This window comes from Rhinolophus ferrumequinum, chromosome 3, assembly GCF_004115265.2.
Source record: "Rhinolophus ferrumequinum isolate MPI-CBG mRhiFer1 chromosome 3, mRhiFer1_v1.p, whole genome shotgun sequence".
Taxonomy (NCBI): Eukaryota; Metazoa; Chordata; class Mammalia; order Chiroptera; family Rhinolophidae; genus Rhinolophus; species Rhinolophus ferrumequinum.
In genome coordinates this window covers 41,097,630-41,124,658 of record NC_046286.1, presented here as the reverse complement: position 1 = coordinate 41,124,658, position 27,029 = coordinate 41,097,630, and the positions used below count along the sequence as shown (strand labels likewise).

General features: G+C 34.6%; 1 protein-coding gene across 2 annotated transcripts in view; it reads left to right on the top strand.

Moving 5' to 3' along the window:
* IBTK (inhibitor of Bruton tyrosine kinase) overlaps window positions 1-27,029 on the top strand; it is an 86,166-nt gene that overhangs the window by 5,950 nt on the left and 53,187 nt on the right. Inside the window, exons 2-12 of one of the 2 annotated variants that reach the window (XM_033102699.1) lie at window positions 1,792-2,490; window positions 9,237-9,333; window positions 10,434-10,558; window positions 13,425-13,535; window positions 14,929-15,099; window positions 16,520-16,637; window positions 16,717-16,897; window positions 19,371-19,494; window positions 21,326-21,503; window positions 24,601-24,775; window positions 26,000-26,596. In XM_033102699.1, coding sequence (XP_032958590.1) covers window positions 2,170-2,490; window positions 9,237-9,333; window positions 10,434-10,558; window positions 13,425-13,535; window positions 14,929-15,099; window positions 16,520-16,637; window positions 16,717-16,897; window positions 19,371-19,494; window positions 21,326-21,503; window positions 24,601-24,775; window positions 26,000-26,596 — 2,198 coding nt within the window. In that variant the 5' untranslated portion in view covers window positions 1,792-2,169. Of the gene's footprint in view, window positions 1-1,791; window positions 2,491-9,236; window positions 9,334-10,433; window positions 10,559-13,424; window positions 13,536-14,928; window positions 15,100-16,519; window positions 16,638-16,716; window positions 16,898-19,370; window positions 19,495-21,325; window positions 21,504-24,597; window positions 24,776-25,999; window positions 26,597-27,029 lie in introns of both variants that reach the window. The other variant, XM_033102698.1, reaches the window with a different exon arrangement.

The following is a 27,029-nucleotide window of genomic DNA, read 5'->3' as shown; positions in this document are numbered from 1 at the left end:
TGAGTTTTCTATACTTTCCAATGGCCTCTCTAATCAATGTACCGGGGGTTCCAAAAAAATGTATACACAGGACTTGTATACATTATTTTTTTATTGGTATATATTGAGTATTACAATTTTAATACAGTTTTTTCCTTTCTTAAAATGTGTATACATTTTTTTTGGCACCCTCAATATTAGCATTTATTTATATTTTTTACACATTTATTTTCTGAATAGGTATACATGCACATGGTAAAGCATTAAAAAGGGGTTCACAGTAAAAAGTAAGTCTGCCTTCCATTTCTGTCTCCAACCATTGGTGCCCTTCCCTGGAGCAACCACTATTCACCATATTTGGTGTGTTTTTCTAGACCTCTTTCATGCATATTCAAGCATAAACATGTACATACATATACATTTTTCTCACAAATGATATTAGAAATGCATTCCATTTGAAAAGACATTTTACAATGTCTTGCAGATTATTTTGTATCAAATTATATAGCTGATTCATTCTTTCTGATACATAAATTATATTCTGTTGCATGAGCATACCATAGTTCTTTTAACTATTTAGTTTTTCCCATGTTTTATTATTTCAAACAATGATGCAGTGAATGTTCTTGTACTTAGGCCATTTCATACATGGATATATTTTTACAGGGTAAATTTCTAGGAGTAAAATTGGGACAGAAGAAAAGTGTATTTTACATTTTGATAAATCTTATTAAATTACTCTACATAGACGTGATACTAATTTATACTTTCATCAGCAATCGTGTAGAGTTTGTTTCCTCACAACTGTATCAATACATAGCAATATTAACTTTTTGATATTTACCATTCTGATAGGTACAAAATGGCATCTCATAGTTTTAATTTGCATTTCTTTTGTGTGAGGTGAGCCTCTTTTTAAAAATGCATTTTAAGTTATTTTTTGTTTTTGAAAAATGTAATAGTCTGACTTTTATTCTGTTGGTCTCATGATGATTTGTAGAGGCTATATAAAGGAAGATTTTTGCTGTTTTTTTGTCTTTAAAAGTTTTTGATATAGGTTTTAAACTGATTGAATTTAGTACTCTTTTTTTTATAACTTAAATTTCAGATCATACTTACACAGTCCTTTTGTTCTTTGAGATTATGTAAAAGAGTCTCCTGTGTTTTCATCTAGAGCTTTTGTGATGTCATTTTTTATGTTTGTCTTTGAGCCATCTAGAATTTATATTGGTTTAAGGTATAAACTAAGTATTTACAGTTATATTTTTCTGTATAGCTCTCCAGTTGTTTTGATACATGTTCTTTAATTATCATTTCCTATATTGAAGGACCTTCTGAGCAGAGAGAATGTTAGTTAGTATGGTACCTGGGACTTAGTAAAAATTAAATCTTGAAAGTGTTGGTTATTGTGGGTGGATGGTGGTGATGGTGGTACAGATTTAAGGGGGAAAGGTTTGTGATGAGGTTCCTATAAAGATGGTGGGTTTAGGTGTGTGTGTAACTTGTAGGGACATAGCCAGTAGAGTGTAAATATACAGGCAAGAAAGAATGAAAGTTCTGGAAGGAAAGAGGTGGACTCCAGAGTACAGACACAGAGGTTAACCTTAAATATGAGAGTGGAAAAAAGGTGAGAATGACTGCTGTAGATATAGAACACTATAAATGTGAAGGTGAAAGTTGATAGGCTCTTTTTTTTTGAAATAGGAATTAGGGGTATTTAAATATTGAGGTAATTGCACAGTAAAGTACTTGAGGATAGTGAGAGATAAATTTTGTGTTTTTACTTAAACTTCCTTTCCCCTTTTCTTATAGGTCACCCTTGCAATTATGGATATTTAAAAGGATCAGACAGTGTGGAGGGGGAGGTCCCCTCCTCACTCCCCCTTGGTGCTTGACTCCAGGAATAATTTATAAACTGCGCACAGTTGTATTTTTTTAATAAAGAACTTGTATTTGATATAAACTTTATAGAGCTATTTATAATTTTTTGATTTAAGTGCCAAAATAAATTATACAAAGATTTATAATTTTATACTTTTGCTGTGAGGATTTAAGTTAAAATCCTAAACAGGCCATTCATTCTCTATAAATCTTTCTGAAAGCATCTTTGTATCCTGGCTTTTTCATTTTTTAAAATTAGTCTTGTATGACTATTCTGAAGAAGAAAGCAGTATAAAAAAAAAAATTAGGATGAATTCTTCCATCCCTGACTGCACATCCAAGTGTCGATCCCTGCAGCATGCTTTGGATATCCTTTCTGTGGTGACCAAGGGGAGTGAAAACCAGATTAAGGCCTTTCTCTCCAGTCATTGTTACAATGCTGTAACTATCAAGGATGCCTTTGGCAGAAATGCCCTCCACCTCGTTTCCTCCTGTGGGAAGAAAGGAGTGTTAGAATGGCTTATTGAGAAAGGAGTGGATCCATTGGTGAAAGACATGGAGTCAGGATGGACAGCTTTGCACAGAAGCATATTTTATGGACATATTGATTGTGTTTGGTCTCTATTGAAGGTAAGTGTCATTTGTTTATTTAAAATTGTTGGGTCTGGCATATATTTTTCTTAATCTTTTTCATATATGCAACATACTTTCCAAAAAAATTTTGAGTTTTTATTAATTTTTACTTTCATTGCTGTAATTCATCTTTAGAATTCAAATCCCATATTTTTTTTAATTTAAAGTTCTTATGATGTAAAATTTTAAACATATACCAAAGTTTACACGATACAATGAACTGTTGGCTAATTTTGTGTTATGTATGTCCCACTGATTTTCTCCATCCCATATTATTTTGAAGTAAATCTCAGACATTTTATCGTTTAATCAATACTGTGTATCCTTTAGTACTTTTAAGAAATATGGTTCACTTTGAATAACCATTTTAGCTACTTTAAAAGGACACTGGTTATTGAACTACATGTACATCACTTAGGGACCAAGTTTTTGAATGGTATGTTATTTCTTGTTTGGCTAGGATAAAGTGTTTATACTCTTTAAAAAAATTAATAATTAGAATCAGCTTAATTTATTTGTAATTGCCCATCAGGTATATGAAATCCAGATTTCTTGTAGCTAAAAAATGAAGTGTTTTGGGGTATACCCAATGTCATTTTACTATTGAATGCAAATTAAATATTCACTATCAGAAGTCATGAGTTTTAAATTGAAAGATTTTTTTTTTTGTATTGGCATTTTGTCCTGTTTGTGGAGGATCCAGAGACAAACAAAGCAGTTTCTGTTCCCAAGGAATGTGTGGTCACATTAGGGAGCTCATCTTTGGTGTCTTCATCTATTTTTGACTTTTAAGAAAGTCTTTACATAGTGGTCTTTATGTAGTAACATTTGCTGATCAAAATAATTTTCAGTATATACCATATTTCCCTGAGAATAAGTCTAGGTCTTATATTAATTTTTGCTCCAAAAGACACATTAGGGCTAATTTTCAGGGGATGTCTTATTTTTTCCATGTACAACAATCTGCATTTATTCATGTACGACAGTGTACATTTATTCATGTATGAAAATCTACGTTTATTCAAATACAGTCATGTCATCTTCTTTTGGAACATCGTCATAACTTTCCAAACCCTGAATTCCAGCTTGAATTTCTTGCGACTCCATTTCCTATAGAACCATTGGCCCCAATCTCTCATGTCCAGCAATAGAGCTCTCCTTAAATGAGCACTTCTTGTCCATGTAGCTGCTCGTAGTGCATTGGCAACACAGCTGTCAGTGATTTTATCGCATGAATTCTTCACCCAAGTCATGACCTCTTGCAGGCTAGGCTTCTCAGTTTCCACGCTGATTTCTCTCCATTCTATTTTCAACGTAGTCATTGATTTCCATGCTCAAATGTTCCTTGAATGGCTTGTTTATTGCAATATCAAGTGTCTGGAGATAGGCAGTCATTCCTGCGGGAATCATTATTTGATCTATTCTTCTCTGTGCAAGGAAGTTCTTCATGTCTTTATCGAAGTGAGTGCTGGCTGAATCCCAGACTAGCAGACCTCTTTGGCCACCTCGCAAAACAAGTGGCAGAATTAAATCGACCCACTTCCTTCTAACTGCTTGTGTGTGCCAGGCTTTTTCATTTTCAAGAACATAAAAGCCTGAAACATGTTCAACCTAATCTTTCTTGCCCTTAGTGATGATTAGAGGTGGGGCTTTCTTTCCATCCAAATTGCCAAAATACAGGTAACACATGCACTTTCGTAACCAGTGAGGGAATGTAGTAGATTGACGAGGCACCCCTCTGATCAATTGTCGTTTGAGATCTTTGGCCCATAAACACTGCAGTTTCATCCATAGCAATCATGTTGGAGAGTTGGCATTTAGAAAAGTCGATGCCATCAACAAAGGACTTGAATGCAAGTACACGTTTAATAACTTCAGTATCTTCCAGCTTGAACAGTGTTGTCGATCTTTTTTTTTTTTTTAAAGATTTTTATTGGGGAAAGGGAACAGGACTTTATAGGGGAACAGTGTGTACTTCCAGGATTTTTTTCCAAGTCAAGTTGTTGTCCTTTCAATCTTGGTTGAGGAGGGTGCCATTCAACTTCAAGTTGTTGTCCTTTGAGTCTTAGCTGTGGAGGGCGCAGCTCAGCTCCAGGTCTAGTCGCCCTTGCCAGTTGCAGGGGGCGCTGCCCACCATCCCTTGTGGGATTGGAGGAATCGAACTGGCCACCTTGTGGTTGAGAGCCATGTCGGATTTGAACCGGCAGCCTTCGGAGTTAGCACGGAGCTCCAACCGCTTGAGCCACTGTGCTGGCCCGTCGATCTTCTTAGAGACAGTTCATATCGCTGAGGGAAGCCATCCAGCCAGTGTTGTGATACTTTGAATTCTTCTGGGGATGTTTCTAACTGTGATGCCATTGCAAGGGCAAATGCTTGAATATCAGCCCTGTGCACAACCAAAGCCTTTGCTCTCCTGTCAGCAATTCATTCACAGATGATGTCTTCCAGCTCAGGAAATAATGGTTGCTGACCTGATCCACACTTGTGCTTCTTAATATTTCTCTTGTCCACCTGTTGGTTGCCATTCAGGTGTTAGGATTTATGGCTTCAGTTTGAAATAGCATCTGGCCTGAAGTTTGGACCTTTCCTCCTTTTGAGGTTTCATTTCCCTTTAGAAATCCTCAGTCATGTTCACCAACTTGGCTAAGAGATGTCAGAAAGTTGTGCCTTGGGCTTCCTGCCATTAGCTTGCCATTAGTCTTTTATTATCATCAGATTCCTATTGATCAGAGGTAGACATCTAACATCATTGCATTCCACTGATAAAATATTTCCACAGAAACCTTTCATCTATTTAGTATACCACATTCTTCTTTGCTTTGTCCCAGGCTTTTTTGATGTGGTGTTCATGTCAGTTCTACTTCAGATGACAGCTATAGCTCTTAAGGTATTATGGATTGGCAGAAAGAGACCCTACAGAAATACACATTTTTAAATGAATTGTATTTGATAGAAACCTTATAGCTATAAACATTTTAAACTAGGTGCCAAACAAATTGTACAAAAAATATACATCCATACAATCAGTTTCAGATTGCCAAAGATAAAATACCTTAGCAGAAACTTATCTGCCAAAAGCTAGAGTAAAAACGGCCTGTATTATGCTACTTTTCTTTGGCTCATTGAGTCTATGACAGGATGCATGGTTCACAAAAGTTTATGCTTGAAGGGTCCTGCTGTTATCTGTTATTGCTATACCATTGTTTTTTTAATACTGGTGGTTTACCTACATTACTAGTCTGGAAAAACTTGCTTTAATATTTCCCCATTTGTAAATGAAAGAACTAACTGAATCATAAGGTTGTATGGATTAGATGATATACTATTTATAAAGTATTGGGAACAAAAATATTTTTTTGAGTTGCCTGAAGTGTACCAGGCAGTATTCTAAGTGCTAGGGATATTGCAATGAACAAAACAGACAAAATCCATTTTTTTTGAGTTTTTATTCTAGTAGGAGGAGAGAGACCAAAACCAAAGAATTAAATAAGCAAATAGGAAAGTGCTTAATAAACGCTGGTATATTAGAGTTCTTTTTTTCATGCAACAAAAACCAATTATGGTAACCTAAGCAAAAGATATTATTTAGAGGTATATCAGATACCTCACAGAATAGTAGAGTGGAGAACCAGGTCATGAACCAAAACAACAATGGTTAATTGTCAAATTATAAATAAGACAAGTCTCCTCAAACTACAATAGAATAACTATAAACAGAATAACTGATTTGAAGTTCCCTTGTCCTGTGCCCTTCCCACTACCTCCCACCCCCAGAATAATTAGATACAGGATAAGTTGTTTATTAAAACTATTCCTGGTTTATGATGTTAAAACCATTTCATTTGAATATAAAAGAATTTATTTTCCTGTATTCTTTAGTAGCAGGGCATCTAGCCAATTTATCCAAAAGTACTATCAAAGCTTTAAAGAATAGGCTTGAAAGGAGAGTAGAATAATACATCCCTGTTTTACCCCACTGGAAATTATGTGGTGTCAGGATATTTTGATCCTGACCTTTTTGGTAGTATGTGAGCAGCAGTAGCCAGAGAGCCGTATTAAACTCATTCAACTTTGCTCATAACCAGTTTGGAAAGGTTAGTGATTGAGCTATTTCTGCTGAACCACTTCATGTCATCTTGGCTTCACTTCTCATATCTGGCCACAGCTGTGGTAACCAATTGTGAAAAGGCTTCCTGTACCTTTGTGTAGGTATAATCCGCACCTTGTTTCTGGCTTGTACTGCATGCGTCTTATGCCCCAGCACTTGGCAAATGCATGACCAGTCAAGAGTACAGGAGCACTAGTACTCCCAGTAGAGCAACTCTTGGCTAATGAATAATGAAAACTGATGGTAAATATTTCCTTCCCCCTTTTGTCCCTTGTTTGGACAGTTATTCTGTGATACATTTTTATAAGGTTCCCAGATTGTCCTGTCAGGATCGTGCACTAGTCTCCTTAACAGTGGTCTGTCTACTCAGTAACACATCCTTCTATTGGTTTTACCTCCTTCCTTGATTTGCTCTCCTGGTCTCTTACCACTGCTTTTTTGGATCTCTTCCCAAGGAAATTACCTGTAGGCCAGTTTTTATCTTATGCTTTGCTTTTGGGGAAGACAATCAAAACAAACAGCAGATTTCTATATTTGTAGCCAGGCATCTACAGTCGTGTTACCAGTGGAATAGGTGTGTCTAAAGTCCATTTGCTCCTCGTTGTAGAACATTGGTATGAAATGCTCAGGCTTATAGACCTGGTATATGCTTAGATGTTACTGTGTTTCCCCGAAATTAAGACCTCGCCGGACAATCAGCTCTAATGCATCTTTTGGAGCAAAAATTAATGTGAGACCGGGTCTTGTATGACAGTCTTATAGTAAAATAAGACCCAGTCTTATATAATATAAGACCGGGTCTTACAGTAAAGTAAGACTGGGTCTTATATTAATTTTTGCTCCAAAAGATGCATTAGAGGCTGATGATCCGGCTAGGTCTTATTTTCAGGGAAACATGGTATAATAAGATAATGAATTTATCTACTGTTTTGGGATTATGTAAAGAGTTGATCTTTAAAGAAATGGGATAGACTACACACTGGTCCTCCTACTATCTTTAGAGTTTAAGATGTGCATATTAAAGTGTCAGAGCCCACCCTATCGAGGAAGCTCTAAAGGCAAAAAAGTGTCCCTAGTCCCTTATGCTGTTGGGGCTACTTAGGTAATGCAAATAGATTTAGTCTTACTAGGGTCCAGTTGATGTAAATAAAGTTTAGGACAAATTGATGAAACTTACAAAATAAGCTCTCCAGGGATTGAGGTTTCTGGGATCCTGTTTGTCACATTCATAGCTTGGAATACTGTCATGGAATCTACCCTTCATACTGTGAAAAAGGCCAACTTCAGGTCTTCCCACATGGTTTTTTATTATATCTAACTTTTTGAAAGTAGTAGGCAACATACAATTTTAAATTTATTAAGATCTTAGATCACTTCTGATTTTTGTTTTACTTGTTTTCTCACTAACTTGAGTATTTTCTGTTCATTGACAGTCCTTGTGAAATCAAGTATTATAATCATCTGGAACACAGTGAAGTTAGAATTGGTTTTAGTTTATTAGAATCCATTGTTATGAAGTGAGAGGAGATTTCCTCTTTCCTAAGTAACACAGAGTATGCCAACATGTCACAGAGTTAACAAAAACGTCGTAGTTCATCTCAGCCTGTAACTACCCGGCAAACTCTGTGGACAGCCAGTGATGACTCGCACTAGTTAGAGATAAGTCTCAGTAATTGTTGAATGTCTTGGTAAACTATCAGCAAATATTCAAAGTTATTCTTGAAAAGGAGTACATTTTATATTTAAAAAACTAATGAAGTAACAGTAATATGAATTGAACACAGCTCTTTGTTGCCTCTCTTCCCATTATAATTTAAAAGATGAAGTGTAGTCATAGGGATAGGGTGTGCTAACTGCCTTAAATAAGTGGGAATGAAAATGTTCTCTTTCATGTTTGAATTGTGCAGATATAAAACTACAGGTTATTTTAAGTTCATCCTTAAAACATACACACTCACACTCATTTACTCTCTAGATTTTTTAAAGATATAGTCTAACTGTATGATTTATAAGAAGCCACAATTAAGCAATGCAATAAAAATTGAAGTTGAAAGATGAAACCATCACACACAGAAAAAAATATATAATTGTATTAATGTCAATAATAGATACAACGGAATTCAAAGGAAAAAGATACAGAGCATAGGCAACCACATTATATTTATAAACAGTAAATCCTAATATAAGTATTCTGCCATTGCCTTGAAATCTTTGCAGCCTTTACCTGGACATGGAGCATTGCTCTTTAAATATAAAAAAGTGTATATGTGTGCATACACACTGACACAGACTCAGAGCTAGAAGAACCTTCCCAAGGAGAACTTTTCACATCTACTTCATTCTGATTTTAAATGTAACTTATTTTATTCAAGTTTTCTGGACCATCCTTATTCTACCAAGGATTGGATATTTGACTTCTCTTTATTGTTCTCTTCTGTGTATGAAAAAAAAAAATGGGTATGGTCATAGGTAATTGTTATTGTTTATTTTTTAATGTATTTATGAGCTTGATCATCTGGCTTTTTGATAAATAAGAATAAGAAATTACTGATTGTAGGTAAATGTTACATTTGTTAAAATATATACATACAAATATATGTATCCACACACACTTCTTTTTTTTTTTTTTTTTCAGCATGGTGTTAGTCTGTATATTCAAGATAAAGAAGGCTTGTCAGCTTTGGATCTTGTGATGAAGGATAGACCAACTCATGTAGTATTCAAAAGTACTGGTAAGAAAATTCCATATATGTATTCCATTAAGGTACAGCTTAGAAAATTTTAATGAAATTTTATTCTTATTAAAATAGCTGAGAAAATTTGTGTGTAGATATCTATAAAATATTTTTACTTTGGTATATATTGGTTGATAATTTTGGTTTTCTATTCAGAACACTTCGATTTATTTTGCATTTTTAAATTTTAATGTATTATGTCTCTAAGAGTAAAATCACTGCCAAAGAGGGAAGGCAGATAGAATTTAACTACTATAAAGTCTCATTAATGTGCATCCAGAAGGTAACATCAGCATTTTAGGTAGAGGGAAAAAGGAAGTGATTCTTCTAGCCACACAATCTTCTAGTTCTGCCTATCCCTCCACTTTGTTTGCCCTTGGAACTCTGGAAATGGAAATTGGGGGAAAAAGAGAAGAGATTTAAATGGGGGCACTGTATAATTTGTATTTAATGGTGATCAAGCTAAGTAAGGGCTTATTCATTTTCATTTCTACCTTGGACACCATATTTCAGGTTACAGTTGTAATGGAATTATATGAGCCTTACAAAATAAAAAGGAAGATTTATATCATAAACTTAGCTGTGATTAAATTCTATCCCAGTGTAATGGGTACCCTAATTAGTAGGGTGACTTTTGCATTTGTCAAGAGCAAACTATTGAGGGTTAATGTTTCTGTTGGAATAGTAAGTAACATCACATTTGCTTCGTTTAGAACCTTTATATGTATTAATAACGTTTTATGTTTCAATAACTATATGTTATTTTCTGGAAACTAAGTGGATATGGCAGGGGATATTTTACTCATTTGGCAGTTAAACTTTAGCTGTGGAAGAAACAAGGAACAAATGTTGCTTACATTGAGACAGGCCTGTGCTGATTTGGATTTTGTAACTTTTTATTCCTAGAATTATGTTAATAGATTCATAATTTAAAAGGCAGTGCAGTGCTGGCAGCATCTTTCTAAGTATGGTAGTTAAATTAGTTCCTGTTAAGAGTCATATTTGAGGTAAACTGATTAGTGGAGTATATCTGTAATTGAACTAAACTGGTATTTGTTTTAAATTATAAAGAGTGTAAAAACTCGTTTTCATTTTAGATCCTACAGATGTCTACACTTGGGGAGATAATACAAATTTCACCCTGGGTCATGGAAGCCAGAATAGCAAATATCATCCAGAGTTGGTGGATCTGTTCTCCAGGAGTGGGGTTTATATTAAGCAGGTATTTTGAAGTACAATCTATATACTTTTAGAGGTTAAAAGAACTTTTGTATTTTATAGCTCATCTTTTCATTTGTTTTATGCTAACTTTGTTGAAGGTATGATAACATGTTTTAATAAAGAAATCAGTCAACAGAACTTTACTAATTCCTAGATTTTGTTAGCCACAATCATATTTAGACTATGAAGTACTATAAACCTATGATACTTGTGAAGCAGTGTTAGAAAGTAGAAGGCACTATACAGATATCAGTTAATTTTTAAAAGGTAGAACTTCTTTTGATTTTCTCCCTTTTGTGTCCTTTTACAAAAATTAAGAGTTCTTAAAAAAAGAAGTTCTTCATGTTGTTTCTCAAGTGAATTCATTGTTGAAACTATTACTAGTGTTGAAACTATTGTTGAAACTATTACTAGTGTTGAAACTAGTGTTGAAACTATTACTCAGTGTTACTAGTTTTAGGTAGGTGAACTTAAGTACTCAAATGTTAGTAATTGTAAACTTAATTGATATAATTGTAAAGGTTTGATCTTTGATCTTCTATCATTATGTTGGATATCTTCTACTTCCATGGATTTTACTATTGTTGACATACTCATCTTTCCCCATACCGCTGTGTGTGTGTGTGTGCGTGCGTGTGCATGTGCGTGTGTGTGTGTGTGTGTGTGTGTTTTAAACTGAGCTTGAACAGGTTTTCAGAATCCTTCTTCAAATGTTATTCCACACATGAACAGCTATTAATGATTGATCAGAGTTGAGCACTTCAGAAAGATATGTTTTCCTTTTCAGAGTTAGTACATGACATAATCAGATTTCATGAACTGAGATTTTTTTCAGGAGCAGGGATTTTACACAACAATGAAGGAATAATGGTGGCATTAGGAAACCAGAGGCTGAATGTACCTTCTTGTCCTAAGATATATGTGCTATGGAAAAAATGAGCGTATTCCACTTTGTAGGGTTATGAGTGAAACAGTATACCCAAAGAGAAAGCTACATTTCAGGTAAGGCAAGGAAGTGAGAGTATTTGTGAAGAGATTAAGGTTGTAAGGGATTTTACTTACCACAGAATGAGGGTTGAAGCAAGCACTATGAACACGTTTGAGAGGAAGGAAAACAGTGAATATCATTCAGAAAAGAGAAAGCAAATGTATGGGAATATTTACTGAGCACCAGTTACATAGATAGCCCTATTAGTCACCGAAAAAGGGCTGATTCTGTAGTGTAGTACCAAATGAATTAACTACCATAGGAAAGAGATTGTTAATATTAGCATAATATATTCCTGAGAAATAAGATGAAAAGCCATATGAACAGTTAACTCCTTAAAAAAATTTAGAGGTTTTAAAGTGGAAGGTCTTAAATTCTGGTTTTGGTTGTTTAATATAGTAGAAGCCAGAAATTGTAGAATGGGATTCTAATATTGAATATAAAATTGAACAAAATGTATTATTTCTGGTTTCATAACATGATATTTTTCTTACAAATTCTTTGTATTAAAGTTTGAGTTTTATTTTTAGACTTTTCAGGTACTTGTGTTATACCTCAATGAGATAACTTTTTGTGTTAGTTATGATAGGCACATGTATTTATAGAACTCGCCAAGTGGTTTAATATGTATAAATAGAGCTTACAGTTCAGCTTAAAATTTTCTTATTTTCCAAAGGAACTTGACTTTTCTGGAAAACAATTCTAGGATTTCTTTGTTTCTCAATCAGCTATTTATATCCTAAGTTAGAAATGCTTATAGATGACATAAAAAATGTAAGTGCAAATGATTATTATTTTTTTATTTTTTAAATTTATTGGGGTGACAGTGGCTAGTAAAATTACATAGGTTTCAAGTGTACAATTCTGTAATACATCATCTATATATCATATTGTGTGCCAGAGTCAGTTCTCCTTCCATCACCGTATATTTGACCCCCTTTACCCTCTTCTACCATCCCCCCTGCTCCCTTACCCTCTGGTAACCACTTAACTGTTGTCTGTGTCTATGAGTTTTTGCAAATAATGTTTAAAAATAAGATAAAAGGATTTTTAAATGGTATTAAGGTAAAATAATACACTGCATATTAGATGCATTGGAAAATAGCCAAGTGTGGCCCGGGTTGGATTAAATATATATATATATTTGAAACTGCTGTTGGTTTCCAGTTATTGCCTTCTGCTAATGCAGTTCAACCATTTCAGTACCCTTGTCTTCTAATAAGAATATGGAAATACGTAAATGTGTTTGTCAGAGGGCAAGGGGGTTGGTGTTAAGGAGGCAGATAAGGAAGGAAGTGGGGAAGAGAGAAAAACTTGAAAATAAATATGAAATTATTTAAAGCCATCTATGATATTAAAGATATATTAGAACAAATTAGAGCTATAAAAAGGACATAGTGTATACCCGACACTCCCCATGTATAGGTGATGTTCTTGTTTTTAAAAAATATTCTTAAGACATTTCCACTATTTTCTTTAATAGCATATCACTATTTGCTGTTCTTTATGCTTTATATTACACTCTGCTCAGTTCTTGCTCTTTGAGATTTTATGAAATTTGAAAACAACTGGCCACTACTTTTGAAGACTTAAGGTTTGCATTTCGTATGTTTAGCCTCCTGTGGGTAACACATGCTTAATTCCTCCTTTGTTCTTTTCCTTATATGTCTGTTTTTAGTTGTTTTAAAATAAAACATGTATATTTTTAATTTTTATTACAGAAAACTTTAAATGCGTTCGAAGAGAGAATTGTAAAATGAATCCCCATGATCCCTTCATTCGACTCAAACAATTAACACTATTCTACTATTTCTTTTTTTTATAAAATAAAGGATAGTTTATTCAGGAATATTACTAATATTCTTTTTTTTCCTCATAGGTGGTGCTTTGTAAATTTCACTCAGTGTTTCTGTCTCAAAAAGGGCAGGTTTACACCTGTGGTCATGGTCCTGGAGGACGGTTAGGCCATGGAGATGAACAGACATGCTTGGTAATTGAAATGTCATTACACAGTTTAGGTAACTTCAGTAAAATTTTGATAAACTGGAAGCTCCAGTTAACTAAAACAATTTTTTTAACCACTATAAGGAGAAAATAATAAACCAATTGATAGTAGATTTTAAAAAATTGATGATTTTCCTGGCATATCATATTCAAAATAAGGATTTAGATATGCAAAATTCTAAAGCATCAAAGAAAAATTATGAAGGGACTACTGGTGTATTTATCATCGCTAAAATGGTGCTTTAAAAGGAAAACAAGCTATAATAATAGCTTCCATTTTTTGAGGGTTTATTGTAATCCAGGCATTATTCATAAAGCCTTACAACAGCTCTGTGGGGTTATAGGCATTATTATCCTCATTTTTTTTTTTTTTTTTAATTGGGAAAGGGGAACAGGACTTTATTGGGAAACAGTGTGTACCTCCAGGACTCCTTTTCCAAGTCAAGTTGTTGTCCTTTCAATCTTAGTTGTGGAGGGTGCCGTTCAGCCTCAAGTCGTTCAGCCTCAAGTCGCTGTCCCCTCAGTCCTAGTTGTGGAGGGCGCAGCTCAGCTCCAGGTCCAGCCGCCGTTACTAGTTGCAGGGGGCGGAGCCCACCTCCCTTGCGGGACTCGGGGAATTGCACTGACAACCTTGTGGCTGAGAGCCCACCGGCCCATGTGGGAATCGAACCGGCAGCCTTGGGAGCCAGGAACACGGAGCTCCAACCGCCTGAGCCACCGGGCCAGCCCCATATTATCCTCATTTTATACACAGTGACAATAGTAATAATAGCAGTTATTTATTGACTGCTTACTTTGTGCCAGAGACAATTGTGTTTTATACTTACTAGTTCATCTACTCCTAACACCAATCCAATTATTATCTAAAATAGTATTATTATTTTGTGTTCAGTTGAAGAAAATTAACTACTCAGAGGTTAAGAGATTTGATTGAGATTAAATAGCTAGCAAATGGCAGAATTAAGATTTGAACCTAGGACAGATGACTCCAGAAGAAGTCGTATATTTGATTACTCATTGATCAGATGCATTGTTTCCTGTATTTTTATTTATTTCTTCAGTACAGCAGTGAATACTTTGGCAGAAGAGCTCCCTTTATTCATACCAAACAAATTTGTACTTGGTGTATGATAAGGGCTCAAAAATAATTTGTTGAATCAAATTATTTTATTGAAATGTCTTATTGGGATTTTGTATTTTACTCATAAACCAGTGTCCACATCCTATTAAACTCATCTGCCCCTTGCTGAATTGTAGAGTTTACCTACAGTACATATAGCCATGTATCAGTCATGTCCTTTGGACATAGTGGCATCAGATGCTGTTTCTATTTCTATCTAAATAGTTAATATTATACTGAAGTTAAGTTTACTTTGTAGGTCCCCAGGCTTGTGGAAGGACTGAGTGCTCATAATTGTTCCCAAGTGGCAGCTGCTGAGGACCATACTGTTGTGTTAACTGAAGATGGATGTGTTTACACGTTCGGTCTAAATATTTTTCATCAATTAGGAATCATCCCTCCACCACCCAATTGTAATGTGCCCAGACAGGTAAACGTCTCTTTCTTTAAACAATAAGGTGACTATTTGCTGTAAAACCTGTATAGACAAAAAGATGGAAGGTATTGACAGAGGAACTTATTTTACTTATATTCAGTGGTATATACTTTATTTTTTACAGGAGAAATTAAGCATAATACAAATTAGGTTTTGTTTGAAGTAAGAAAGAAAGCACTTGGGAAATTAGGCACCAAACCACCTTAAAATAACTTTTTAAGTATTCATAAGCAGGGGGGGGAGCCAGATTGTTGGGGTTTAAGTTCCTCCTCAAGAAAAAACATGAAGCATGTAAATCAAAATTAGCTATGCAAGTGAGTCTCCCAGCAGCCTCAGCTTATTGGCTTCATTAAAAATCTGCCTCTGCACAGAAGTCACACCTGGCAAGTTGACATGAAGGGATATAGATCCAAAAGCCACCATTCCTTGTTCTACTTACCCCCTCCCATTTGTACAACCAGAAGATACCTTTTCCTCAGCTTCGGAGACCTAGTAACCAGAACTGGGAATGGTGCTCTAAAGTAATGTGTTACTAGAATTATCACCTAGTATAACAAATGTGTTTCAACTCATAAAATTTTGTATTTCCGGAACTAAATTTTTTCACTGGTTTAATTCTCTGGATTTAAAATTAGTAGATGCACTATTTTTATTAATAAGCTTTTAAATCCAATGGTTTTCCATTCGGGATGACTAATGAATCAATAGGAATTAACACAAAATAATTAGAGATAGTCTCCTATCTGTGGTACTTTTTAGAAGATCCATTTTTCCCACCTGTGGAATTTGTGCATATTTAATCATTTTATAGACTTCTTTAGGGATGGTAGATTTTCCTCTCATTTTTATTCTCCCTGTGTGGTTAACTCAGAGCTCAGGGTTGATAGATATATCTATATTCTCAACTGGGGGCAGTTTTGCCCCCCAGGAGCCATTTGGCCATGTCTAGAGACATTTCAGATGTCACAACTGGGAGCAGGTGCTACTGACATCTAGTGTGTAGAGTCCAGGGACGTTGCTAAACCTCCAAAATACACAAGATAATCCCCTACAACAAAGTGCCATTAGTGCCACTGCTTTAAAAGTACCATATTTTATAATAAGAATGAGAATGCCTGTTTTGCATATTGCTTGTTAACAAAAGTTCAGTGATTTGGTTTTTATACTGTGTCAGTTTTTTATATGTTAAAACTGCTGACTTAAAGTGGCTGCATTAAATGTCTTGTGTTCTGAGAAGAGTTGGGGTTTTAGTACTGGTGCTGAGATCTATTAGTGACGACTGCCATTAGCCCTTAAAGGGGCACTGGTAGCAAGTATGCCATGTGTTTGCTATCCTGGTCTACTGGATCTTTGTAAAAATGTACTGGTTCATAGATAGATAGTAAACTGCAGTCTTATTTGTCTTTTTGAATAGATGCAGGCAAAGTATCTGAAAGGAAGGACTATCATTGGAGTAGCAGCAGGCAAGTTTCATACAGTGCTGTGGACTAGAGACGCTGTTTACACTATGGGACTGAATGGTGGACAACTGGGTAAGAAATCTTTGACAAAATCTAAGAAGTAAATTGGATTCTTAAAATGGATATTTTGTGATTTATTTTGTATTTTTAGGTTATTTACTAGATCCCAATGGAGAAAAGTGTGTAACTGCTCCTCGTCAAGTCTCTGCCCTTCATCATAAGGACATCGCCGTGTCTCTGGTTGCTGCAAGTGATGGGGCCACAGTCTGTGTTACTACAAGGGGAGATATTTACTTACTTGCAGACTATCAGTGCAAGAAGATGGCTTCTAAGTATGTGTATTTCTGTGAAACAAATGTAATTTTGATAAGAAGTCAACTTTTCTATCAAATACCAGTATCAGCTTTATGCTTTGCTGTGAAGTGTCAAATAGAGAAAATGGAATGGGGGGCGAGGTCAGGAGTTTTTGCCTTTTGTAATCTTAGTTCTTAGTTTTTTGGCAAGTATCCTGTGAATACACATAAAAGTTCTTTGTAGTTATAAAACAATATGTCTCAGTTATGATAACACGTATATGTGGTTAAATATGACCTATAAGTTGCCTTTTTTTATGTTTCTGTTGTACAGAACTAGATTAATCATAGTTCTTTGTGATGCAATCATGGTTGGTTCATATGTATGTAGTTTTTTTATATTGTGCATTTATTTAAAAAAACAGTTACTCATGTGCCATGAACTGTTTACTCAGTCCAAGTGTTTATACCTAACTGGTATATTTTTTTATCTTTGTGTAGCCTATTGTTATCTGAAAACATGTTTTAGTAGCATGCAGTGAATTAGCAGTTGGTTGGATAATAAAAAAGCCAGTTAAAGCAGGGAATCATAAAAGTATGGTTTAAGTATGAATGGGTTCACCAGTTGGAGTTCCCTCTCTTTTGTGCATAATCTTTTTTCTTTTTCCCCCTTCTTCCGCCTTCCCTCCACCCCCTTTGGTTCAAGCCGTTGTTTCTCTGTCTAGTTGTAGGACACAGCTCCCTGGCCCATGCTGGTATTATGAGCCTTGCTCTCCCCTCCGGCTGAGGCAGTCGGTTGTCCCTCGGCTGCTCATGGCAGCTCTCGCTGGCTGCCCGCCACTCACACTGGCCACCGGCCACTCATGGCAGCACACGGTAGTCCACGGCAGTCGTGCATAAATCTTATGTGTGTCATTTATAATTTCATTTTGAATGATTTAAGGAGTAAGCACTTAAAAACAATTGTGAAGTAAGTTAAGTGCAGAATCCTCTGTATTTCACACATTTTCAATCTTCTATACTTGATTAATCCATATCTGATTTGACAGCAATTTTTTGCTGTTTATATTTATCATGTTGTTCCAAAGTATTCAAATTTTGTAGAAACATTCTTTTCAGACAAATATACTTCATTGGTTTATATAATATTTCTTTATGTTGTATAATTATCGTAATGAATACAAGCAGAGAAATACCCTGTTTTCCCGAAAATACGATGTAGCTGGACAATCAGCTCTAATGCATCTTTTGGAGCAAAAATTAATAGAAGACCCGGTATTATATTATATAGTATAATATATAATATCATATAATATAATATTATATTATATTTATTATATTAGACTGGGTCTTATATAAGTCCTGGTCTTATAGTAAAATAAGACCAGGTCTTATTTTAATTTTTGCTCCAAAAGACGCATTAGAACTGATTGTCTGGTTCAGTCTTATTTTCAGGGAAACACGGTAGATCTTTGACCCTGGAAGAGTATAGCTCAAGTAGTGGATGCAGTATTGTGCAGGAGTTTTAGAGTAGTCATCTAACTTTAAAAGCAATCAGACATTGAAATTGCAATTGAATGCAACAAAATGTACTTTCGCTAATGTAAGTGAGATGGTAATTTCATAAATAGATACTATACTATCTGTGAAGTTATCTCATGAGCAGAAAATGTCAACCATCAATTTGTTACAACTTACCTTCATTGTATAACAATTGGAAGGTTATCAAGTTCAGTTCATATTTCTTTTACAGAAACATGAGTATGTGAACATACATGTTTCTTAGAACTCACTAGGTTTTTTTCTGAACATGAAGTGATTTGTGGGATGTTAGGCTTGATTTTAGTTAAGATTTATAAAACTTGCCTTGATAACATTAAATTACATAAATATAAGTTATATCCCAGTTTCACTAAGAAATTTCTTTTGTTGCAGATTTTTACAACATAGTAATTTTGAAATGAGAGAAAAATTTAATACAGGCAAAATATCTTAAAGGGAGGACAATCATTGGAGTAGCACCAGGCAGGTTTCACACAATACTTGCTATAGGCATATCACATGTGCAGATATAATTAAAATATGTGGTTAGTGGACAGTTACTAAATTAGTAATACTGATGTTTCATGGTAGCTGTATCTAGGGTTGTCCATATTTGAAATTAAGGATTTCTGTTTTGAGGTTTACATTTTTCCTTTCCTGTTAAAATGCAAATACACTTAGGAGCTTTACGCCTTATCAATTATTTAAACTAGAATGAATGCTTTAAGTGTTTAATATGTGTATCTGGGTAGGTGGTGCCTTTTGGGAGGGAAAGACTTGCCAAAGAAAGAAACAGCCGTGGTGTAGGGGAAACTGAAGAAAGGAGGGACTAAGGATACCAAAGGCTAAACTGTCTTACATCACCTTTCGCAATCATTGCCCTATGTTATTATTTTAATAGTAAATTTTAAAAAATTGAGCATGTGTATTTTAGAGAACATAATTAATCTAGAATTCTTTTTTCACCCAGACAGCTAAACTTGAAAAAAGTTCTTGTATCTGGGGGGCGTATGGAATACAGGGTTGATCCTGAACCTCTGAAAGAAAATGGGGATGAAAAAATTTGCATTCTTGCAATGGATGGAGCTGGAAGAGTGAGTATATATTTATGTAAAAGTGTAGTGATCTCATTCTCAGTTGATAGCTGTAGAGGACCTGATAATGTGAAAATGTATTTCTATGATGGTCATGATTCCTGTTGACTCTGTTTCCCAACTTATTTTTGGCATCCAATACTAATTAGCATGGAGCTGGTATTTCAAAGAAAGTACGATGACATTTAACTAACATTGCATAGTACTGCTTTGTTAAACTATAGTTTAAAATTTCATTTACTGTGCTTAAAATGGAAAAAAATAAAGGATTTTGATGGGTTATTTGATTTGTACATTGAGTGTTGATAAATGGTACTGAATTGCATAGACAACAGGATATGTTAAATAACTACTCTTTAAAAAAAGTAAAAGCTAAGCAGGCAGTATTAAAAATTTGATCCACAATTGGAAAATTTGCCCCAGGTTTAGTTTTAAACAAATGTACACACATATTTGCAGAGATTATAACTATCAGTGTATAAGAGGTAACATATTTCTAGATAACTATACAAATAACCTTATCTCTTTGCATTTAAATAAGTACTATAGAGTTTTAATTTTATTTCCCTGTGCAAATATATTAGTATATTTCTTTAATAAAATTGTTAATTTAAAAATATATTATACATTAGTGACACTGAAAAAAATTTTACACTGTGAGTAGAAAAACATTGTTTTCTGCTTTTTGCTTATAAAATAAAAACATACAATAAGAATGTATTTGATGTTATAAAGTGCTATAAAATTTGACATTCTAGAAATTGAAGAATTAAAATCATAATGCTCTACCTACTGGTACATTACAGGCATAAATCTATTGTTGATTATTTTAATACAAGGAACTATATTTAAGAATTAGAGCTCTAGTTTGTACTAAGGAAGGAAGCATGGGTATTACATAAAAACTTGAGTATAAAAAACTTACATTTGACTTTGGGATGTGCTTCATTTATGTTAATGTGGATCTAGCTTTTACCTCTGCATATTTACTTTCCATAAAATTAAACTTAATATAATAACCAACCTGTGTAGGAATCACTCAATCAGTAGAGTCATGTGTGTGTATGTGTATGTTTGTACGTGTACGTGTATGTGTACGTATGTACATATGTTTTGAGTGACCTTGGCAGATACCATTTTGTGCTTTAGTTTTCTTAATAGGGAATTGAACTTTTATAAATCAGCAATATTAACTTTTCAAATGAAATCTTATTTGGAATGCCAGTCTGTGAAGCAGATAAAAGGTTTACTGCTCTGGATAAAGTTGGATTGGAACGCTCAGCACCACATCTCTCAACATTTTCTCTATGTTGAGCAGCAGCATTCATAGAAACACTAAGGTTTTCAGAACCACTAGGAAGCCATGGAACTCCATGATGAATTTTCTGTCTCTCAAATTTGTTTTAGTTAAAATTGAGTTATGCATACATCTTTTTTTTTCTTGAAAGTGAAGGTTGGATTTTCATAGGATAGTTTTCATTCTTGTAAACAGATGGTACTACGAGTCTAACATCTAAGTTTTAGCTTTAAGATTTTTTTTTTTGTTTTTTTGTTTAGCAGTGCTAAAAATTACTTAAGAGGAGAGTCTTTGAAGTGTACTTAATGCTTCATGTTTGCTTCATGTGTTTTTTTTGAAAGACAGTTGTTTAAAATAATCTTGACTTTTATAGTGTCTATTTTTTTCTGCAGAAGAATGAATGGACATTGAAACATACTAATCAGCTTTTATTTTAGAAATATCTCTTGATTTCAATTTTTGGTTATTTCAGATTTTGGTTATTCAGATGCTATATTGCTGCTTTAGATTCTAACGTAATTTGGTTTATTTTAGGTATTTTGCTGGAGGTCAGTCAGCAGTTCTCTGAAGCAGTGTCGATGGGCTTATCCACGCCAAGTCTTCATTTCTGATATTGCTTTAAATAGGAATGAAATTCTGTGTGTCACACAGGATGGGGAAGGATTTAGAGGGAAATGGTTTGAAGAAAAAAGAAAGAGTTCTGAAAAGAAAGGTCAGTTCATATATGTAAACGGCACTAAAAGTTCTTTTCAGTTAGCCTTTAATTTCACAAGTATTTGTTAGTAGGTTTAATTGACAAATGTTGTTATGTTTTACCCTTATGACTTGATTTTGGTTTGTGTATGTTTAGGTGAACAGGGAATTCGATCCACGTAAACCTAGAATTTTCCACTTTTTATCAGTCTCAGTGTACCCTGAAGTCATGGTACATTTCCTGCAGTAACAGTGGCTCACGATTGCTGATTGCTAGCTAGCCTTGGCTCTAGGAACAGGGAAGTGTAAAGTTAAAGAAAACAAAAGACAAAAAACTTCCCGGATGGTTATGAACCATCTTCTAACTTCCCTTTTTTCTCTCTCTCCCCAAATTGAGAATTTAGTAGCTTATGCTGTATTTTTTTTTTTAACATACTTGTATATATAAAATTAATGTTTTAAAAGGTGCATCTCATGACTTAGAGGAAAAAAAATCACAGGAAGAATAAAGTTTTCATGTTTGTTGAGACTTTTAAAATGGACAAGTAGTTGTTTTAAACAATTCATGAATAATTGGAGACAAGTTTTATTCATTCCTTGATGAATATAAAAGATAGCATTAAGATGCCACCATTGAAAATAGAAGTTATTCATTACGTAGTTCATTCTTAATTATCTGATTATAAATTTATAAACTTGTGGATTACTTACATTTTAGGTTAGCAACTTTTTTCTTTCATCCACAATTAATAATCTGTTGATTTTTCTTTGAGAAAAACCACTCATAGGATTCATTTACCTCTTTACATCTCATTGCTCCTACCCTAGCCCCAAGACACATGGAATACTGAAAAAGTAATTTTCTTCTTTCAGTTATTTTCTTTTTCTCTAGTCTCAAGATTATCAGAGTGAGCTTTTAAGATCTGATCATAATATTCCTGTGTTTAATAAATTCTTTAATGGTTTTTTTATTACCTAAACATGGCCTGTATGGCCCCTCCTCTGACTCTTGTTTATGTCTCTGAACTCATCTAGAGTTCTCTCCCTTTCACTTAGCACTCACTCTCCAGTGACATTGACCGTCAGGTTTTCAATCTTGTCCAGCGGTGATTAGTTTCAGATCCTTGACTAATTTTTCACATCTCTGCTTAATTTATATACTTCATCGAAGATGGTTTCACTGATTCTTCAAATCTAAACTGAGTTACCCTGTTTCACTTTTAATGTTCCCTTTGTATTTTCATTATACAACTTTTTTTATTTGTTTTTATCTTTGTGATTAATTTTTCAAATGCTTGTCTCCTATCTCACTATCAAATGGCAAGGACTTTGACTATTCCCACTATATCCTTAGCAGTCAGCATATTTCTTGAACGTTCCAGCTCCTCATTAAGTCATTTGTTGAAGGAACATTAAGTCATTTGTTGTATGCTAAAATACATAAAGAACATTTATAATTACTGAGAAAATTATATAAACATTCTTTAAAATCATAAAACCATAAAGGAATGATTTTTGGATAATTTTATTGATTTAATTTTATTTCCTTGTAGATTAGTCAACTTTGTAAACATTTAGGATATCATTACTATGTGCCAGATATAGGCGTAGGTTTTAATAATTTGGAAATACATAAGACAGACCTCCTGTTCTGAGACACTCATAAATTTGTAGGTGTAGTAGGCATGTATATAAATATTTATAGTTCACAGAGATAAATTCTAATATGAACATAAGTTTTTTTTTCTTTTTAAAGATTTTTTTTTTTTTATTGGGGAAGGGGAACAGGACTTTATTGGGGAACAGTGTGTACTTCCAGGCCTTTTTTTCCAAGTCAAGTTGTTGTCCTTTCAATCTTAGTTGTGGAGGGTGCCGTTCAGCTTCAAGTTGTTGTCCTTTCAGTCTTAGTTGTAGAGGGCGCAGCTCAGCTCCAGGTCCAGTTGTCGTTTTTCTAGTTGCAGGGGGCACAGCCCACCATCCCTTGCGGGAGTCGAACTGGCAACCTTGTGGTTGAGCGCTCCAACCAACTGAGCCATCTGGGAGCTCAGCGGCAGCTCAGCTCGAGGTGCCGTGTTGAATTTTAATTGCAGGGGGCGCTGCCCACTATCCCTTGCGGGAGTCCAGGAATCGAACTGGCAACCTTGTGGTTGAGAGGATGTGTTCCAACCAACTGAGCCATCCGGGAGGCAGCTCAGCTCAAGGTGCCGTGTTCAATCTTAGTTGCAGGGGGCGCTGCCCACCATCCCTTGCGGGACTCGAGGAATTGAACTTGTGGTCCATGTGGGAATCGAACTGGCAGCCTTCGGAGTTAGGAGCACGGAGCTCTAACCGCCTGCGCCACTGGGCCGGCCCCTGAACATGAGTTTTTTGAGAGTATAGAAATTGGAATAACTAAGTGTTGAGGGAAGGTAAGGGAAGCTCCCTGAGACTGAAATAGACTGAATTTGAGAGAGTAACCAGAATTCAAGTTCGACGTGTAAGTGTTGGAAGTCCTTAGTATTGTGTTTTAGTCATATTTAGTGGTCTAAAACAGAATTCATGAACTCATGCATCACATCTACTTTTTATTGTTTTCAATCTAAGTGAATGGTTATCTTTGACACCCCATATTCCTTCACCCTCTACATGTAATTAATTAGTCACCAATTCTGTCACTTTTGTCTCAAATATATCTGAAATCTTTCCACTTTTCTACAATTTTCATTGATACAACCTCAGTCTATGTCGTTTATTTTTTTTCTGGATTCATAAAATTGTTTCCTAAATGATCTTTGTCTTTATTTACTTTAAACATTTTTCATACTACAGGCAGAATCATTTCTTTGCATGCAGATATCGTAGTTTCATAGCCTCGATCTGACTTGTAAGGACATAATCATTATTTAGTGTCTGTGTGCTGTGCTAGAAGAGCACTCCAAGATGGAGGGGACATGCCCGTCTTGTTCACTACTATCACTAGGGACAGACTGATGATCACTAAGGACTTAGTACATACAAAAGATATTTCCACATTTGCCTAATTGTTTTTCTGTTCCATTTACTCCTAAATCATTTTAATTTTAACCGTTTCAATAAAGCCTTGATTAATGAGAATTTATTTTTTTTCTTTCTAGCAGAGATTTTATCAAACCTTCATAATTCCTCATCAGATGTATCTTGTGTCTCTGAGATAAATAGTGTATATGAAAGAATTCGACTTGAGAAACTTACTTTTGCCCATAGAGCCGTTAGTGTCAGCACAGATCCAAGTGGATGTAACTTTGCAATCCTGCAGTCAGATCCTAAAACAAGGTACACTTACATATATTTAATTTCATTTTTAGAAGGAACAGTCACTGGATTTTCTTTTGTTTTCAGTAGCTTCTGGAGCAAATTTAATTGAAAAACTACTGCCAAGTCTTATAGACTTTAAATATATCATGTTACCAGGAAAACTCAAAAGTGGAATCTGTTGTACTGGAATGACAAGTGTTCCTTTTAGTTTGTAAACTGATATATGTTGAAAATATTGAAAAAATATATGTTTATATACATGTGTGTGTATATACGTACACAAAATTTACATTTTTAGTATGTCTTGATGTACTCTAAGTTCTCAGATTCTGAGAAATATATTACAAATATTTGTTATGCAGTTTGCCGCAATTTCTGACCCTCGAATATGAATGAGGAGAATTGACAAAAGAAGAGGTAGTGTAGAGTCATCTGCAGGGTAGTCGCAATCTGTGTGCAAATCTTCTAAGTCACATTAGTGAAGAAATGACAGGTTAAGATAAATATCAAGAGTACTATTGAAAAGGAAAAGACCTAGAAGTAGGTGACCATTCATCCTGGTTTGCCTAGATCTGTCCCATATTTAGCCCTGAAAGTCTCGTCTCCTGCGAAACCCCTAACTCCCAGGCAAACTAAGAGGTTTGGTCCCCCATACCTGGAAGGGTGAGTAGATTGGGAAGGTGTGATCACATTCTTACAGTACTGAAAGAATCAGCATTACAGATCCATTGTATGTCTGTGTCTGTATTTATCTTTTACTTCCTTGAGTTTCTGACCTACTCTGGGATCTGGGACCTGAAATATTTACTCAGTTTTCTGTATATTGATTTTTCTCCACTTGTAAAATGAAAGGATATAAAAGAGGAAAAAGTTGAGAACTATATTGTTTTTTGAATATTTTTAGTTATATTTTTAATTATTTAAAAATTTCTATTAAATAGTCATTTGAAATTTATATTCTAGTGTTTGTAGAAATAGAAAACACTGCTTTCAAAGAAAAACTTAATTCTTACCATTTTAGTTTAGGAGAAATAAACAAATATAAAAAGGAATAGAAAATTTAAATGGTGATACAGTATCTAAGACTGTGTAGTATTATATTTTAGGAAATGCCAAATTTAAAATTTTCTAAGTTTAATAAATAAAAAAGAAATTGCCCTTTAAAAGGAGAATTGGCTAGGGATGCTTTTGTGGTTTTTTTTACATTTTCTTGAAAGTAAAAGATTTTTGTTTCATTTGTAGCCTTTATGAAATTCCAGCTCTGTCCTCATCATCCTTTCTTGAAGAGTTTGGCAAACTGTTGAAGGAAACAGATGAAATGGACAACATCCATGATGTGACATTTCAAGTTGGCAACAGACTCTTCCCTGCTCATAAATATATTTTGGCAGTGCGTTCTGACTTTTTTCAGAAATTGTTTCTTTCAGATGGTTCTTTAGACTTTACAGATGTTTACCGGAAGGATGAAGACTCTGCAGGATGCCATCTCTTTGTGGTAGAGAAGGTTCATCCTGACTTGTTTGAATACCTTTTACAATTTATATACACAGACACTTGTGACTTTTTAACTCATGGTTTCAAACCGAGAATAAACTTGAACAAAAAACCAGAAGAATATCAGGGCACTCCAAATTCTCATTTGAAGAAAATGAATTCCCATGAAGATAATCAGAACTCAGTATTTGAAGTTTATAAAAGTAATCAAGCACATACAATTAGTGAAAAGCAGAAAAGCAAACCCAAATCTTCGAAAAAAGTAAAAGGTGTTGGGGAAGATGATCCTGTAAGAATGTTGCAAAATATTGCAAGGAAATTTGGTTTCAGTAATTTGAGTAGTAGGTATGACTCCTTAATATCCATTCTTGTACCTCATTATGCCCCCCTTTTAAAAATTTTGTTTTCTTTTGCTTCTCCTTTCTCCATTTTCTGGTATCTCCATTTTCTGCTAAAAGCTATCTCTGTGGGACTCCCTGGATTAAGACATTGAAGTATGGGAAGGCTGTTACTGGGTTTGAACCTTCTGGTGTTTGTGTAACAGTGATCTGGAGTGGCAGGGAGTTTGATATGTTGGAAAGAGAAAGTCTTTGGAGTTAGAAAGATCTATATATGTCTCTTACCTTTACTATAACCAGCTGTTTCAAATTTCTTAGTTTCTTTGAACTTTAGTTTCTCAGTATATAAAATGGGAGGGATAGTAGTGACCTCATATTGTTGGTGCGGTTTTGTCATATAACATGTATAAAGTGGCTAACACAGTATTTGCCATATTATA